Here is a 19,710-nt window from a genome sequence, read left to right on the forward strand (position 1 = left end):
TGCATTCTTTTCTTTCTTTAAAAAATACTTCTTAATTGTGTGTGTGTGTGTGTGTGTGTGTGTGTGTGTGTGTGTGTGTGTATGTGTGTGTGTGTGTTTGCATGAAAGCCAGAAAAGTGTGCTCGGTGTTCTGAAAGTGGAGTATAGGCGTTGCAAGCTGCCTGATATGGGGCCTGGGGACACAATATAGGTTCTCTGCAGACCTATAAGCTCTCTCAACCACTAAGCCATTTCTCCAGCCCCTTTCCTTCTTTTGATACCTCCTGTCTATTATTCATTTTGTAAAGGGAGTGTTACTTTTATGAGTGTAACAATTTTCAACATCTTGAGGTTCCATTCCTTGAATTATGTATCCTGAAGAGTCAGTTTTGCATTTTATCATCTTAGGGTTTTCTGGTATCACTGAAGGTTTCAAGTAAGTGATTTTTAGCCAGACAGGTTTGGAAACAGGTCTTACCATTTTGCTCTAAGACCTGGTTGGGGCAAGCCCCAATATGAAACCAAGCAATGTCTTTACATACAGATACATTCATGCAGGAGTTGAGATCAAAGCAACGCTCAGTATTAGACACTAAGCCAAGTGGAAGAAGGCAAAAAATATACACATGTCCTTGAAGAAGACTCTATTCTTGACCAGTCTTGTCAGAGAGGTAGGTCCAACCCTCAGAATCTCCTGTCTAAGGAATGGTGCCACCTCAGAGGGAGTGGATGTTTTTTTACCCCCATTTAAATAATCAAGTTAATAGCCTACGAAATGCCCACCGGTTAGCTTGATCTAACTAATCCCTCATTAAGAATCTCTTCCCTGCTGATTCTAGATAGTGTTCAAGGTATCAAAACTAACCAATACAGTGTTCAGTCAATATGTCTTTCTTGAAAAAGATGTCAAGCACTGTATATATACACACAAAACACTTAACACATACATGTTGCTATATATATTCACAGTCATTGCTGAATTTGTGTCATCTGGAAGCCCAGCCTAACCAATTGCTCACTATTCTGAAACAAAGTAACCAGCCTTGCCTTCAGAACCACAACTCTAAAAATGCTCACTTGCAGATAGCATTAACTCCTTAAAAAACAAAATGAAAATAATCTTCAAGACATACAAACACACACACATACACACAAAAACAAACACAGTATGTATGTATATGTACATGCACACACAAAACAAGCATTCTATAACAATATTCAAATTTTTCTAGTTTATATAATACACCTGTACTATGCAACTTACCAAAAGTAATTCCAATGAGCTGCTACGGCTGAAGATGACAATTCCAACGAAATCACTCCTAAAACTCCTATAATCGTTTTTTTAATCAGAAGTAAAATCTTTCTGAATACAAACCTCCAAGAAGCTTGTGAGAAAAGCTGCTGAGCCCACACAGACCAGTCACACACACACACACACACACACACACACACACACACACACACACACACACACACACAGATTGGGCAAGGTTGAGGACTCAGATCTGCACTTTCCTTGCTCATGAAAAATAGATCTTCTCTGAGACTGGCACAAAGAAATCTGGTTCCCATCCAAGCAGCTCTGATATTTGGGAACCAATATTTCTCCAAATACCATACCTGGCCTTTCCCTGTCATTCTCTACACTCTCCCAGAGCTTTACAGACTGAACAGTTTCTATCACTATGTTCACAGTGATGGCCTCCTTCAATACCCATCTAGATCCGATATCCGTGCTCCTGCATATAACGGAGGAGCTGACATCTTCATATGCAAGGTGAAGTAACCAGGTTGACCAACTTCCTATACAGGTCACTACAGTACCCACACGTCCATTCCTCCTCCAGCCACTCACAAGTATACAAGGTTTGGCTCATTAGCAAAAGAAAGAAAAGAGAACATCGGTTTGGCAACCGTGTTACTAAACACAAACATGACAATGTATATACATAAATTAATCTCTCATTGTCATCAAACTCAACTGAAATTTTTTCCTTCAAGTTAATAAAAAATATTTAAGACTTACTTAAATGGTGTAAACAAAAATGGTAAAGTAGCTTCTTTTTTCTGAGTCATTTTCACCTGGGAACCAAGCATGAAAATACTTATTATATTATAAATGAGAAAAATAATGAATTTCATTCTGAAATATTAATATCAATTAAAACATCTCTTTGGGAATGATTAACTTTTATGGAAATAAATGGAATTTTGTGTTATTATATTGTACTGTTTTATAAATATTTAAAGAAAAATTAAATAACATTTTACTATCTCAGTAAGCTGAAAATTAACGACATCAATTTTGCAAAAATAGCACACTATAATGTAATTACAACAATCCTTCCTTAACTCTTTGAAAATAAAGAGAAGCAAAGTTTCAGTCAGAGAATCATGCCTGTAACACTGTGTTCTCTCATCTACTTCTTTTGGGCACATTCCACAAGCCAATAAGGATTTGGCTTGTAATGTTTGTACGCATATATGGCAATCTTAAAGTAAGTGATACTATACAAAGGCAATTCTGTGCACTCTAACCCATGAAGCCTGTATTTCAGGAATAAAAACTTTATAACACTAAACAAATATTCAAATCTCACAGTAGTAAGTTATAGGAAACTTCATTAAAATATAATATCAAGTATTTTAATTAATATTTATAAATTATAGTACAGTTCATTTATTTTTATTTTCACCTTGAACTGTTCAAGAATCTGCACTGCATTGGTAAACATGCTCTCTGCTTTGAAGAGACCAGTGTTGTTAAGATAACCCACAGGAAGTATTCCCTGAAAAACAAACCATAACAAGTATTAATAAAAATTGTAGTGTTCTGATTGTAAAACAAGCACCATCCCATAAACCTCGTACTTTGGAGGCCAAGGTGAGGATGTTAATTCCTGGCCGGCCTGAGCTACAGAGTAAAAGTCTGTTTCAACAGAGAAAACAAAGAGCTAGAGAGAACTCAGAAATTAAGGGCATTGGCTGCTCTTCCAGAATTCCTCAGTTCAATTCCCAGCACTCACTGGGTGGCTTAGGGCCATGTTTAAACTCCAGTTCTAGGGGCTCTGACATCCTCTTCTGGTTTCTTAGAACGCCAGGAACTCATATGGTACACAGACACACATGCCAGCACTAAACTACACATCTATAACATTTAAAAAATAAAGAGTGCTTACTGCTCAGTGGTTAAGAAAGTTTGTTACTCTTCCAGAGGACAAAGGTTCAGTGTCCAGAATCCCCATTGGGTAGCTTACAAATGCCTGAACAGTACACACATGTGGCACACACACGCGCACGCACACAAATTCAAATAAAAAAACAGAAGTAAAATAAATTACTGGATTAAATGGAAATAAAGCAGAAATAATGAAGTAAATAAACAAATGAGATGAATTAAAGTCATTTATAATTGAACACTGGCAGATTACTGCTATGGTTTGTACCCTAATGTTCTGAATGACCACATGAGTAAAGACTTGGTCCCCAGCCTGGTGCTATTGAAAGGTGACAGAAGAGTGAGGAGGTAAGACCTAATAAGAAATGACAGAAACTTTGGGGGTGGTCATTTGGGTCCCTATGGACACACCCTATTATAAGACTAGGGCAGGGCTGGAGAGATGGCTCAGTGGTTAAGAGCACTGACTGCTCTTCCAGAGGTCCTGAGTTCAAATCCCAGCAACCACATGGTGGCTCACAACCATCTGTAATGAGATCTGATGCCCTCTTCTGGTGTGTCTGAAGACAGCTACAGTGTATTTATATAATAAATAAAGCTTTAAAAAAAAAAAAGACTAGGGCATCTTGGTCCTTTGATTTCTCTGTCACAAGGCAAGCCTTTTTGGTTTTAGTTAGCTACACCCTCCTGCCACCATGTGTCAACACAGACTGAAACCTTTACTACTGGTGAGCCAAAAATAAACACATTTTGTTGTTGTTTGTTCTTATTTTGTTTCTTCATAAGCTGATAACTAGTAAATTTGTTCTAGTGATAGAAAACTGACTAATAGAACTATGTTAGTCAGACTGTTATATGTTCAGTGAACTAAATGTGCTATACACAAAGAATAATCACTGTAATGGCCACTGCTATAATACTTTTTTAAGACAAAAGGACATAAATAAGATACATGTAAGACAAAGATATTCAATTCAGTTTAAGAATAAAATTAACACACACTTATGGCAGTCAAGATCTTATTAAAGTTCTGAATTATATCCTAATTTTAACATAAATTTGCCTAGAAAGTATGGCTGGTTGTAGCTTTCACCATTTGAGCCCCACCCCCCTTTTTTTGTTGTTGTTGGTGATTCTTCAAGACAAGGCTTCTCTGTGTTACAGCTCTAGCTGTCCTGGAACTCACTTGGTAGGCCAGAGTGGCCTCGAACTATCAGAGATCTACTTGCCTCTACCTCTAGAGCACTGGGATTCAAGGCATGCGCCACCAGCACCCTGCTCCAGCGCCCTGCTCGGACCCACTCCTAGAGCACTACTGCTTCCTGCTGAGGGTCTTCCACTCTGGATAAAGCATGGTGGAACTGTAATCTCAGGTCCTATCCTCCTCTGTAGAAGGGCAGGCAGATACCTAAGACAGACGATCTGGATTTGGTTCTTGAGAGTCAGAACGCAGCAGCTACAAGTATAACTTTGTCCTACCCTAAGGCTGGAGCCTTGAGCATCACAGCTGTGCAGGGACCTCGTGGTTCCTACTGATTTCCAAACATGATTTTCAAGCATCTATGTGATCTGGCAAACCTTCAAATCCTTTCAAAAATTTCTCCTTTAAATGGATTCAGTTTCTGTTGCTTATAATCAAATGTTGTACACGTTCATATATGTATTTACATATATATATTTGTGTGTGTGTGTATCACTTGCTACTAGAATAGAAAAAAATCATATATTTTTAAAAGAAATAAAACATTTGGAGGCTGGAGAGATGGTTTAGAGGTTAAGAGCACTGTCTGCTCTTCCAGAGGTCCCAAGTTCAATTCCCAAAAACCACATGGTGGCTCACAACCATCTATGAGATCTGGTGCCTTCTTCAGGCCCATAGGCATACATTCAGGCAGAATGCTGTATACATTATAAAACAAATCTTTTTTTAAAAAAGAAAAAAGTCCTGAAGTGAAACATTTAAAGGTAAGCTTTCTTCCATGTTATATAGCATATATTCAATTATGAGGTATTAGATATAGATATGTAGAAGGAATACAGTTTTAAAAGTACAGATTATACAGAGGCACATGAAAGATAAATTTTATTTTTATATGGAACAATTGTAATAAGTGTTATTCCTTACCACCGAATTAAGAGGAAAGGGGACTCCAATAAGGGATGCCATCAGTGGTGCAATATCAGCCTAGAAATGGAAGAGTTCAATTCTAGTAAGTCTACATGGATAAACCAGCAAATTGCATCCTCTCATACAACTACAGACTATCACTATATTTATTATAAGCAATAATATACATTACTATATAGCAGTGTCTCTAAATGCCAGATGTTGGAAATTCATGAACTTTGAAGAAAGACTATTAAAGGTCATCAATACAAAACAAAGTCGAACAAGAATCATTTGCCCTATTAGAACCGGACAGTTCTGTATAAAGTTTCCAGTATTGTGTAAAAGAAGACTTTGATGGCTATAAAAGAAATGGGGGGTCCATTTTATCTGGAGACATGTGCACAAGCACTAAAGAAAGCCCATCGGAAGGAAGTCTGGCCAAGCAGTGGAGAAGACTGCCCAATGGCACCATGGGTATTCCATTTTCAACTCCACCTTCACCGCAGGGAGCTGTTCATGTTCTGTCGTTATTCTTTGTCTCACTGCCCATGCCTCAGCTACTGCAATCCACTTTGACCTATTATCATTCAGAGACTAATCTCTACAGGGAACTAACAACCTCAATATTTCTAAATTTAATTGGCTGTATTTATATTAGTCCTCAAAAATCTGCCAAGTAGTAAAATACTTAGAAGTTGGATGAGACAGCTTCAAATCCTCGCTTGCTAGCACTGAAAACCTCAGCATGGTTTTAGACTTCCCCATCAGGTAAATATGTCTCTCCCTTAGGAAATGACAGCAGAATTAAATGAGATAAACTTACAGTGTACCTAGCACATAATAACCTGCAGTGAAGGGCAGTTACAATTGATGCTCTTACCATGCCTCTCTCTCAGTGACCATGGGATAAAGTCTCTTCTTGGCCCCATTAGTGCCTACTTTGAGTTCCCTTTGTTTCATTGGTGCTCCTTTTAAAGTATCTCTCTGTTCCTCACTTAATGTAGTTTGTAAGGTGTCAGATTCATGCCAGTCCCAGAAAACCAATGCTATTTAAAGGCTTCCTTACATTTTGTCTCTCCCACTCATCTCATCTATTCATCCTAAAACCTGAGAATTCTTATACATGCACACACATGCGCGCGCACACACACACACACACACACACACACACAGAGAGAGAGACAGAGACATACACAGAGACACAGATACAGATACATACACAGACACTGATAAACACACACACACACACACACACACAGAGAGAGAGAGAGAGAGAGAGAGAGAGAGAGAGAGAGAGAGAGGCACAGAGGGACAGAGACACACACAGCCACAAAGACACATACAGACACAGGCACACACAAACACATAGAAGAGATACACAGAGATACACACAAACACACACACACACACACACACACACACACACACACACACACATTCAAGAGCTTCCTCAAGCTTTTGGAATTAAGTCCCCAAGAGCCATCATGGCCTAACAAACCAGTCCCTAATTGTTTCTGGCTGACATCCTATGGTCTCTGTGATCTGAATACAAGCCACTTCTACCACCCTTCAGCACATGAAGTGTCTTCTATGTCAAGCCCTGTGCTCATGCTGCTCCTTTCCCAGAAAAGCTCTGCACTGACCTGGCCTTATTACTCTTGCTTATTCTTTAATCTCAGCTCAACCCTGAACCTTCTAGGAACCTTTGCTAAGCAGAGTTTACCAGATATATACATCCCATGCTCTCAGGCCTATGGGCCTCTCCTACAGTATTTACAGTTCTAGTTCCGCATTTGCTTATACAATGCTTTGACAATGCCAGCTTTCTCCTCTACAGCAGAAGCATCCAGGTCACAGCACGTGCTTGCTTTTACTCACAACTACCCCACTTCAAACATGGCACAGTGGGCATCTGATTGTTGGTTGGAGGACTGAATACAAAGATTCTCATCTAACATACTGGTATGCCACAAATATTACCCAACAGATTGGAACTTCAGAAAACAAACTTTACATTCAGTTTTTGACTAAGATCTACTTTTGGTATAAATAAAAAAATGTTTTTGTATGATACTCTTCAAATCATTTCTATTCCTTAAGACTGTTTTTTTATTATAAATTAGTGAATTTAATATTTTAAGTTTATATATATTCATTTTCCTCAATATCATGCATTAATGCTAAGAGGAAATAAAAACCTATTTTTATTATGCTCCTAGAAACAGCTTTACAAAGGATAGATAAGAAACTGAATCCTTAAACTGTGGTTTACCATCCTTAATAAAAATGTCACCTTGTGTGTGACCTAGAAGACAAGCTACCTGCCACTTTCATAATACATCCCAGTGATGGTGACCCTTCTACAAACAGTGAAGAAGCTACTTAACCAGCTTTAACCCTGCGCTTTGCATTTACACGTAACATTGTCTAGCTCTGTTTTCTTTAAGACGGGTTTTATTTGTGTAGCTTTGACTGTTCTGGAATTAGCTCTGTAGACCAGGCTAGCCTCAAATTCAAAGAGATCAGCTTCCCAAGCACTGAGTCACCACTGCCCAGTGTAGCTTTCTTAAGTTACACACACACTCTCCTCTTAACAAAAGATCTGTAGATAAGTAATATAAACTCTTGTCACACTTGCTGTTCATAAGGTTAAAATACAGTAAAAAGTGAAGTATCTGTTAACAAGAGAAAAAACAGTAAATGAGATCCAGGAAACACCTAAGGGGAAATTTTATTGCACGTCTGCTTAACGTAAGCAATGCAATCATTACAGGAAATCGAAGAAATTTACTAAGTATGGAAGTTTAGACTTACAGAACAACTGACTAGTACCTGGAAGAAGCCTCAGGTGAAGATGTGGTGTACACACATATTTGGAAGAATGCATGCATGTATAGAACAGCGAAGTCAGAGGAGGATCCGGGGGTATCTGCTTCTATTGCTCTGCATCTTCTGTTTTGAGACAGGCTCACTCACTTAACTGGAGACAGTCTGCATACAGGCTAACAGTTCAGCAAGCCCCTAGGTTTATTGGTCTTCACCTCTCAACACTAAGTGTAGAGGAGCACGAAGCCATGCAGAGACTTTACTGGGTGCTATGAATTTGTATTCAGGTCTTTTTTCACAGTAAGACCTCTTGCATGCCTGAGGCCCCTGGAAAGAGGCTTTGGTTTCAAGTGACAGTTTAAAAACTGTTTATTCCTTATTGTGTATAAGATGGAGGACGGGAAGGGAGCATACATGTAGAGATCAGAGGACAGCATGCTAGTCAGTTCATGTCTGCACACTGGGATTCTGGGGGATTGAACTCAGTCAAGCTCATGTGACAAGCACTTTACTCACGTAGGCATCTCAACAACCCACATGGTTTTTGTTGTTGTTGTTGTTTGTTTGACACAAGATTAGTCAGGCCAAAGCACTAGCACTGAAAGTAGTCTCAATAGCAGGAATGTTAGAAAATATTGCCACTACTACAATTATTATTACTGCCAATCTTTCTGTAAATTTCTTATAGAAAATAACATAATTAAATTTGAAAGGATACCTGATTGATATCTTGCCTCTTCCAATTTTCCAATCTCCATTCTGAATGACAGGGACATAAATATGTTAAGATTTTTAACGAGAACAAATTGTCTTATTTTCAGGAGTGCTGAACACTCCATGTAAAGCATAAGTATTGGAAACCTCTCTCTCAACCAATATAAAAAAAGAGAAATGTTAAAATAGCAGGGGAATAAAAATAAATCTTTAGTATTTTCTATGCTTTATTAAACCTTTAACATGTTCAGGAGACATAATGCCCCAACATCCAAGGAAGCAAAAAGGGGAGTACAAGCCTAATGATAACTGACAGCAAGGCAGCTACTCACCACAGCTGACCAGCTGTTCTACTCACCACAGCTGACCAGCTGCTCTATTCACCACAGCTGACCAGCTGCTCTTCTCACCACAGATGACCAGCTGCTCTTCTCACCACAGCTGACCAGCTGCTCCACTCACCACAGCTGACCAGCTGCTCTTCTCACCACAGCTGACCAGCTGCTCTTCTCACCACAGCTGACCAGCTGCTCCACTCACCACAGCTGACCAGCTGCTCTTCTCACCACAGCTGACCAGCTGCTCTTCTCACCACAGCTGACCAGCTGCTCTACTCACCACAGCTGACCAGCTGCTCTTCTCACCACAGCTGACGAGCTGCTGAGGTGACACACAGCACAGCAGCCAACAGCCTCCCCACCCGCCCACCCTTTCACTGGGTGGACAGTTCTTGGTTAAAAGTCTAGCTGTGAGGCTCCTAGATCATTCATACATTTTAAAAACAGTATGTGAAATTGCTATTAAAACCCCTTCACAGGGCACTCTTTCTAGCTTTTTGAGAAACCTCACCCTGATTTCCAGAGCTGTTTGTGCTCCAGCAGTGAATAAGAAACATAAGCCACGTTCTGCGTAAGTGAATAACTTTAGCCGCAAGCCTTCCCTTTCCCCATATCCCCAACAGCTTTTGTTGTCATTTGTGTTTTGGAGCTTCTGACTAAGCTAAGATTGTCTTCTCAAAGTAATTTAGATTTGCATTTCCCTTATGGCTAAAGATTTGAATATTAAAAAAAATAATTTCTCAGTCATTTGTATTTCATCTTTTGAGAACTTTCTGTGTTTAGTTTTTGAGATCTAGTTACTAACTTCCTGTCAGATATATATGTGGTAAAGAATTTTCCCCATTCTGTAGGCTGCTTCTCTGTCCGAATGATGGCGGCCTTTACTGTACAGACGTTTTTACTTTCATGTGGCCCCATTTATCAGTTGTTGGTCTTAATACTTCCATTACTGGATGCCTGCTCAGAAAGTTCTTTCCTGTGTCTGTGCTTCAAGCATATTTTCTACCTTCTATTAGACTCAGGGTATCGGATCTTACGCTACAGTCTGTCCCACACTGCTTTTGCTCATGATATACACCACATCAATTGACATAACTAAGAGAGCACTTACTCATAATGAATAACTGTTTATAATAGCTTTACTCTACTAGGCAAGAGCTTCCATGGCATGAACAGTGTAAACACACATCTGCTTTACAGGCCACTGGGACACAATGTCATCCTCTTCAAAGCTCATGACCAAAAATGGCTCAATTGAGCTTCAAAAACCCAAACAAACAAACAAATACTATGTTTTAAACAAGCCTACCAGTTAGTTTGTGATTTGGGGTTGAGCATTTGTAACAATCCTGGGCTACATGGGAACCATGAGCTAGATACCCCTATGCTAGTACTAAGATCTATGGAAACAACTATGCCAAAGAGAGCATAGTACATTTAAAAACATCAAAAAAGAACTGTTTAAGTTTGTCATTTGTGCTTAAATAAGTCTGGAGGAATCCTAACAGCTTACTATCGCTGTATTCTGCCTTTCTGTCAAATACTTCCTCTGTAGGCCTATGGCCTGCCTGGTATTCTCTGCCAGCACTAACAATACATAAATAGCATAACGGAAAATGCACCATGACTTACATGAAGACACGCCATTCTGTCCAAACAAAAATAACGTGGCATTACATTTAGCTTTTCATATAAGGGACAGACACTTTTAGATACTGCAATCTCATGATTAACAGAATGCTGTTTTAGGGAGGCTTAAGTTGGAAAATTGTAATCAATTTAATAAATTACCTCTAAGAAACTGTGCATTATTTATTTTATTCTTATTTACTGATACTCAAATTGTTTAATATAATTTAATAAAAATGAGATTAAAATTTCCAATTCTTAGACATTTAGGAAGGCCAAAATATTTGCTATTAGTGGTATACAGGGATATGTTCAACACATGGTTCTGGAAAGAGGGGAGGGGAGGGAGAGAGAAAGCTAACCAACTCCTTGATTTGGAGAATCTGCATATAACAGTGACAAAAATAACACTACACGTTAAGAGATTTAAAACAATCCGAAGTGATTTGAAAAAGAAACTAATTGAAAAGTCCACTTAGTTTACTTCTAGTATTATTCTAAATGCTAGATACATAGGCATTTATGACAATAAAAACAAATGTTTGTACCTTTTAAAAACTCATCCTCATATTGCTGAGCTGATACATTTTGAGGAAATTTGATTCCAGCTCCCCAAGTAACGAAAGGAGTTAAAGTCTCTGAAGGATGACCAGCCCCATGGGAACCTACGGCGAAGACATCGAGTCATAAGACTGAGCATACAATCACTGACAATGGCAAAATAACCTCTAAATGCTTTGGTGTAAGAATCCATCCCTGTATAGGCTGGGAAAGCCAATGGCCCAGACATGGTGACTACTGCTCTTTTGCTAAATGGATATAATGACTTCTCAGTTGTCTTCTCAATAACAATGCTGTTATCTATGCATTATCTTTTGTCAGCTTTAGCCAAAGAAAGCGCTTCTTACACTGAGCAGCAGTAACTGCAGTGACACACGACTGCTCAAGCAATGCAAACAGGTGGCTATTGAACGTTCAGCCATTAGGGGGACATCTATATCACTTGTAAATCACAGAAGGAGCCAGGGCAGACAGAGGCAGAAAGAGCAGGGAAAAATTATTCAGGGGAATCATCTCCCAGCTGGGATCAGTGGTATGAACAGGACAGCAAGATTCACGATGGTATGAAAATAAAATGTTCCCCACAGGTTCACATATTAAATACCTGGTGCCCAGCTGGTGCTGAGACTTTGGGAGGCTGGAGAAACATTATGGTATTGCCAGCTAGAGTAATTAGTCACCAGAGGTATGCCTTTGAGGGTAGGAACCTGTCCCCATCCCTATTTCTCTATCTTTGCTTCTATCTGCTACAAGGTAAAAAAAAAAAAATCTTCTCTGCCAAATACCCAGCAACACGAGTTCTGTCCAAGCCACCAACCACAACAAATCCTCTAAAACAGTGAGCTAAAGGAAGTATTTCTTCTTAAGTTGCTCTCATGTATTTTAGTCACAGTTATGCACAAGTAACTGACACAGAATCCTTGTTCCAGCCTCTCTGTAAATGGGACAGCTAAAAGCAGTCCTTTCTAAGATGGACTCCAGCTCACTCGAATTTCATCTTACGATGCAAGAGGTCAAACCTCATCTTGATGTCCCATCATCTAAGCACAAACTCCACTGGGAACCTCCCAGGGAGCATGGAGTTGTGCTGTCCAAGGCAGCCCTCAGACATATATACGCGCTAAGTAGCATCACTCGCTTTGCCTGTAAATTCCAGGTACAATTTCTGTTCTACTTCCTCATTTGTAAATGAGATTATGTTCGTCTCACACTCAGGAAGGTCAGACATTTTAAACATGCAATCATGTGCTGACAGCTGATTTTCTGAACATAATACTTGGAAGCTACATCTGCTACTACTTTCATTAAAGTAGTAATGAAAGACAGACTAACCCCAGTCTGTCATTCCATGGTCAGAGGTAAAAATAAATGCTGTTTTCCCATCATCTTCATAAAAATGCTTGAATATTGATACAATTTCCTTCACTCCATCATCAACTTTTTTAATATTGTCCTTATATTCCCTGTTTACAAAAAAATAGAAAGGACAATAAATTAAATTAATTTACAGAAATCAAATTTATTCAATTCAGATTCATTACATTTAAGGTCAAAAACTGAAGAAATGCTTTCAGATTTAATCTTTACTACTTTAAGTCAGAGCCTCTCATAAGACTAATTTTTTGTTTAATAAATTTTAAAAAACTGAAATACTTTTCATAGACATGTTAAAAGGAAAGTACTGATTAGTAAATATATTACAGTGAACACTTATAAAATTCTAAATAGGATAATAAAGACTTTCGATTTTATGCATCTGATAAACTTTACTGTTCTGGTGACCCTTAATAGGGAAGTATAATTATTTACAATACAGAATTTTTCCATACTAGAAAGTACTTGTGATTTATATCTACTACACCGTTGAGAACAAATTATACTCAAGCTTCTCATATAGTTACACCAAGTCAGTTTAATATGAATATATTCCACTAATGAAAACACTGCATCATGTTAAACTAGGGGAATATGAGATATTCATGCTGGTTATTAAACAGTACACATTAGAGTTAATAGAAAACAACTCAAAATAAAGAATAAAAGTTAAAATGACTTCTTCTTTCTTATGGTCTGCAAAGCTGAGACGACCACTAAAGAAGTAATAAACACTTTATGCAATTGTTTGCTGAATACAATGCTGTTAAATAAACACTCAAAGACATTCTATCTGTTATAAAATCCATACCATAAAATGTTTGTGCTTTGAGATTTATTGGGAACACTCCTAAAATGTGGGTTCTTGAGATATTTTCCTCTGCCTTGACAAATGAATACAAACCATTATTTCGCTTGTTTTAATGTGCAGCACAGCCAAAGCACAGGCCATTTAACCAGTATCAAACTATACATCATATAACTGAAAACACCACAGAGGATAGCACTTTCATAAAGTACTGGTTCTGTTGTCATGATTACAAAGAAAATCCCAAACTATACCAATATCTTAAACAAGATCAAAGAGAACACCAAATTCAAATTACCTTGATGATGGTCGATGAGCATGTCCATTTGTATCTATTCCTAATAAATGTAAGAAAAAAACGACTTTTTCTTCATTTACTATTGAGAACAAAGATTGGTTGTTTCTTGCAGCATCAAAGAAGTCCTACAGGTAACAAATCAGGTGGAGAATAATTTAGTTTATTTAAATTTATAAATAAGCATAACTTAAATCATCATATTTTGTTTCATTTTGTCTTTAAAATATAAAGCATGAACTCTTGGTTATCAATTCAGATATTTCTGTTCAAATAAACATTCAGCTACTGTATACTATTAAAGAAAAGGAGGCTAATTTCACACCTTTATTACCACAGAACTATTAGGATTTTTAAAAACAAGAAATACGGGAAGAGAGAGGGGGAGAGAGTCAGAAGAGAGACAGTCAGGAGAGAGAGAGAGTCAGAAGAGAGACAGTCAGGAGAGAGAGAGAGTCAGAAGAGATAGAGGTCAGAAGATTGTATCAAGGCAGATCTTCCAGGTTGCTGAAGCCGCGGAGAGCTCATAGGCAGCACCCCACGAGCAAACTTGAGCCTCAGAACCACAGGTAAGACCAACTTTTCTGCTGAAAGAGACCTGCCTGGTGAACTCAGGACACACAGAGGCAAAATTCCTCTAGGACCGGGCAATTCCGCTGTTTACCAGGAGTCCCAAACCCGCGGATCCTGGCCCGCAGCAGCTCTCTGCTCCCGAACCCTGTGGGAGAGAGACCTCACCGCCTGGTCAGGTGGACACTCCTGAGGCTGCAGAGCGGAAGAGACCAAAAACACTGCCCACCCCTGCCCACATCCCTGACCCAAGAGGAAACTGTATACGGCCTCTGGGCTCCCGTAGAGGAGGGCCAAGGAGCAGGAGGACTGCTGCGCCTGAGACACCGCCGGAACCTGAAGGAACAGACCGGATAAACAGTTCTCTGCACCCAAATCCCGTGGGAGGGAGAGCTAAACCTTCAGAGAGGCAGACACGCCTGGGAAACCAGAAGAGACTACACGCTGCACACATTGCTGATTCCAGAGGAAAACACCAAACGCCATCTGGAACCCTGGTGCACTGAAGCTCCCAGAAAGGGCGGCGCAGATCTCCCTGGTTGCAGCCGCCACAGAGAGCTCGTGGGCAGCACCCCGTGAGCAAACTTGAGCCTTGGGACCACAGGTAAGAAAAACTTTTCTGCTGCAAGTGACCTGCCTGGTGAACTCAAGACACAGGCCCACAGGAACAGCTGAAGACCTGTAGAGAGGAAAAACTACACGCCCGAAAGCAGAACACTCTGTCCCCATAACTGGCTGAAAGAAAACAGGAAAACAGGTCTACAGCACTCCTGACACACAGGCTTATAGGACAGTCTAGCCACTGTCAGAAATAGCAGAACAAAGTAACACTGGAGATAATCTGATGGCGAGAGGCAAGCGCAGGAACCCAAGCAACAGAAACCAGGACTACATGGCATCATCAGAGCCCAATTCTCCCACCAAAGCAAACACAGAATGTCCAAACACACCAGAAAAGCAAGATCTAGTTTCAAAATCATATTTGATCAGGATGCTGGAGGACTTCAAGAAAGACGTGAAGAACTCCCTTAGAGAACAAGTAGAAGCCTACAGAGAGGAATCGCAAAAATCCCAGAAAGAATTCCAGGAAAACACAATCAAACAGTTGAAGGAATTAAAAATGGAAATAGAAGCAATCAAGAAAGAACACATGGAAACAACCCTGGATATAGAAAACCAAAAGAAGAGACAAGGAGCTGTAGATACAAGCTTCACCAACAGAATACAAGAGATGGAAGAGAGAATCTCAGGAGCAGAAGATTCCATAGAAATCATTGACTCAACTGTCAAAGATAATGTAAAGCGGAAAAAGCTACTGGTCCAAAACATACAGGAAATCCAGGACTCAATGAGAAGATCAAACATAAGGATAATAGGTATAGAAGAGAGTGAAGACTCCCAGCTCAAAGGACCAGTAAATATCTTCAACAAAATCATAGAAGAAAACTTCCCTAACCTAAAAAAAGAGATACCCATAGCATACAAGAAGCCTACAGAACTCCAAATAGATTGGACCAGAAAAGAAACACCTCCCGCCACATAATAGTCAAAACACAAAACAAACAAAATAAAGAAAGAATATTAAAAGCAGTAAGGGAAAAAGGTCAAGTAACATATAAAGGCAGACCTATCAGAATCACACCAGACTTTTCGCCAGAAACTATGAAGGCCAGAAGATCCTGGACAGATGTCATACAATACCTAAGAGAACACAAATGCCATCCCAGGTTACTGTATCCTGCAAAACTCTCAATTGACATAGATGGAGAAACCAAGATATTCCATGACAAAACCAAATTTACACAATATCTTTCTACAAATCCAGCACTACAAAGGATAATAAATGGTAAAGCCCAACATAAGGAGGCAAGCTATACCCTAGAAGAAGCAAGAAACTAATCATCTTGGCAACAAAACAAAGAGAAGAAAAGCACACAAACATAACCTCATATCCAAATATGAATATAAAAGGAAGAAATAATCACTATTCCTTAATATCTCTCAACATCAATGGCCTCAACTCCCCAATAAAAACACATAGATTAACAAACTGGATACACAACGAGGACCCTGCATTCTGCTGCCTACAGGAAACACACCTCAGAGACAAAGACAGACACTATCTCAGAGTGAAAGGCTGGAAAACAACTTTCCAAGCAAATGGTCAGAAGAAGCAAGCTGGAATAGCCATTCTAATATCAAATAAATTCAATTTTCAACTAAAATTCATCAAAAAAGATAAGGAAGGATACTTCATACTCATCAAAGGAAAAATCCACCAGGATGAACTCTCAATCCTAAATATCTATGCCCCAAATACAAGGGCACCTACATACGTAAAAGAAACCTTACTAAAGCTCAAAGCACACATTGCACCTCACACAATAATAGTTGGAGATTTCAACACCCCACTCTCATCAATGGACAGATCATGGAAACAGAAATTAAACAGAGACGTAGACAGACTAAGAGAAGTCATGAGCCAAATGGACTTAACAGATATTTATAGAACATTCATCCTAAAGCAAAAGGATATACCTTCTTCGCAGCTCCTCATGGTACTTTCTCCAAAATTGACCATATAATTGGTCAAAAAACGGGCCTCGAAGAAACAGACCGGATAAACAGTTCTCTGCACCCAAATCCCGTGGGATGGAGAGCTAAACCTTCAGAGAGGCAGACAAGCCTGGGAAACCAGAAGAGACTGCTCCCTGCACACACATCTCGGACGCCAGAGGAAAAAGCCAAAGACCATCTGGAACCCTGGTGCACTGAAGCTCCCGGAAGGGGTGGCACAGGTCTTCCTGGTTGCTGCCTCTGCAGAGAGCCCCTGGGCAGCACCCCACGAGCGAACCTGAGCCTCGGGACCACAGGTAAGACCAAATTTTCTGCTGCAAGAAAGCTGCCTGGTGAGCTTGGGACACACGGAAGCAGAATTTCTCTAGGACCGGGCACGTTCTGTGTTTACCGGAAGTCCCACACCCGCGGATCCCCGCCCGCAGCAGCTCTCTGCTCCCAGACCCGGTGAGAGAGAGACCCAACCGCCTGGTCAGGTGGGCACTCCAGAGGCTGCAGAGCGGAAGAGACCAACAACACTGCTCACCCCTGCCCACATCCCTGGCCCAAGAGGAAACTGTATAAGGCCTCTGGGCTCCCGTGGAGGAGGGCCCAGGAGCAGCAGGACACCTGCCTGAGACACCACCGGAACCGGAAAGAAACAGACCGGATAAACAGTTCTCTGCACCCAAATCCTGTGGGAGGGAGAGCTAAACCTTCAGAGAGGCAGACAAGCCTGGGAAACCAGAAGAGACTGCTCCCTGCACACACATCTCGGACGCCAGAGGAAAAAGCCAAAGACCATCTGGAACCCTGGTGCACTGAAGCTCCCAGAAGGGGCGGCACAGGTCTTCCTGGTTGCTGCCGCTGCAGAGAGCCCCTGGGCAGCCCACGAACAAACCTGAGCCTTGGGACCACAGGTAAGACCAAATTTTCTGCTGCAAGAAAGCTGCCTGGTGAACTCAAGACACAGGCCCACAGGAACAGCTGAAGACCTGTAGAGAGGAAAAACTACACGCCCGAAAGAAGAACACTCTGTCCCCATAACTGACTGAAAGAGAGGAAAACAGGTCTACAGCACTCCTGACACACAGGCTTATAGGACAGTCTAGCCACTGTCAGAAATAGCAGAACAAAGTAACACTAGAGATAATCTGATGGCGAGAGGCAAGCGCAGGAACCCAAGCAACAGAAACCAAGACTACATGCCATCATCGGAGCCCAATTCTCCCACCAAAACAAACATGGAATATTCAAACACACCAGAAAAGCAAGATCTAGTTTCAAAATCATATTTGATCATGATGCTGGAGGACTTCAAGAAAGACATGAACACACTTAGGGAAACACAGAAAAACATTAATAAACAAGTAGAAGCCTACAGAGAGGAATCGCAAAAATCCTAGAAAGAATTCCAGGAAAACACAATCAAACAGTTGAAGGAATTAAAAATGGAAATAGAAGCAATCAAGAAAGAACACATGGAAACAACCCTGGATATAGAAAACCAAAAGAAGAGACAAGGAGCTGTAGACACAAGCTTCACCAACAGAATACAAGAGATGGAAGAGAGAATCTCAGGAGCAGAAGATTCCATAGAAATCATTGACTCAACTGTCAAAGATAATGTAAAGCGGAAAAAGCTACTGGTCCAAAACATACAGGAAATCCAGGACCCAATGAGAAGATCAAACCTAAGGATAATAGGTATAGAAGAGAGTGAAGACTCCCAGCTCAAAGGACCAGTAAATATCTTCAACAAAATCATAGAAGAAAACTTCCCTAACCTAAAAAAAGAGATACCCATAGACATACAAGAAGCCTACAGAACTCCAATTAGATTGGACCAGAAAAGAAACACCTCCCGTCACATAATTGTCACAACACCAAACGCACAAAATAAAGAAAGAATATTAAAAGCAGTAAGGGAAAAAGGTCAAGTAACATATAAAGGGAGACCTATCAGAATCACACCAGACTTCTCGCCAGAAACTATGAAGGCCAGAAGATCCTGGACTGATGTCATACAGACCCTAAGAGAACACAAATGCCAGCCCAGGTTACTGTATCCAGCAAAACTCTCAATTAACATTGATGGAGAAACCAAGATATTCCATGACAAAACCAAATTTACACAATATCTTTCTACAAATCCAGCACTACAAAGGATAATAAAGGGTAAAGCCCAACATAAGGAGGCAAGCTATACCCTAGAAGAAGCAAGAAACTAATCGTCAATCGGCAACAAAACAAAGAGAATGAAAGCACACAAACATAACCTCACATCCAAATATGAATATAAAGGGAAACAATAATCACTATTCCTTAATATCTCTCAATATCAATGGACTCAACTCCCCAATAAAAAGACATAGATTAACAAACTGGATACGCAACGAGGACCCTGCATTCTGCTGCCTACAGGAAACACACCTCAGAGACAAAGACAGACACTACCTCAGAGTGAAAGGCTGGAAAACAACTTTCCAAGCAAATGGTCAGAAGAAGCAAGCTGGAGTAGCCATTCTAATATCAAATAAAATCAATTTCCAACTAAAAGTCATCAAAAAAGATAAGGAAGGAAACTTCATATTCATCAAAGGAAAAATCCACCAAGATGAACTCTCAATCCTAAATATCTATGCCCCAAATACAAGGGCACCTACATACGTAAAAGAAACCTTACTAAAGCTCAAAACACACATTGCACCTCACACAATAATAGTAGGAGATTTCAACACCCCACTCTCATCAATGGACAGATCATGG

The 19,710-nt window shown here is 40.0% G+C and overlaps 1 protein-coding gene across 14 annotated transcripts in view; it reads right to left on the reverse strand.

The window, feature by feature from the left end:
- Positions 1 to 19,710, reverse strand: part of Pign (phosphatidylinositol glycan anchor biosynthesis, class N) — a 147,675-nt gene that overhangs the window by 102,903 nt on the left and 25,062 nt on the right. For all 14 annotated transcript variants that reach the window (XR_010056922.1, XM_063272414.1, XM_063272411.1 and 11 more), the window contains 7 exon segments: positions 13,819 to 13,943; positions 12,671 to 12,801; positions 11,326 to 11,442; positions 8,815 to 8,855; positions 5,286 to 5,345; positions 2,679 to 2,771; positions 2,009 to 2,064 (listed from right to left, as the gene is read on the reverse strand). Coding sequence is in view for 13 of the 14 variants with exons in the window: in XM_063272414.1 (XP_063128484.1) it covers positions 2,009 to 2,064; positions 2,679 to 2,771; positions 5,286 to 5,345; positions 8,815 to 8,855; positions 11,326 to 11,442; positions 12,671 to 12,801; positions 13,819 to 13,943 (623 nt within the window). In the remaining variant the exon portion in view is untranslated.

This window comes from Rattus norvegicus, chromosome 13 (genome assembly GCF_036323735.1).
Source record: "Rattus norvegicus strain BN/NHsdMcwi chromosome 13, GRCr8, whole genome shotgun sequence".
Taxonomy (NCBI): Eukaryota; Metazoa; Chordata; class Mammalia; order Rodentia; family Muridae; genus Rattus; species Rattus norvegicus.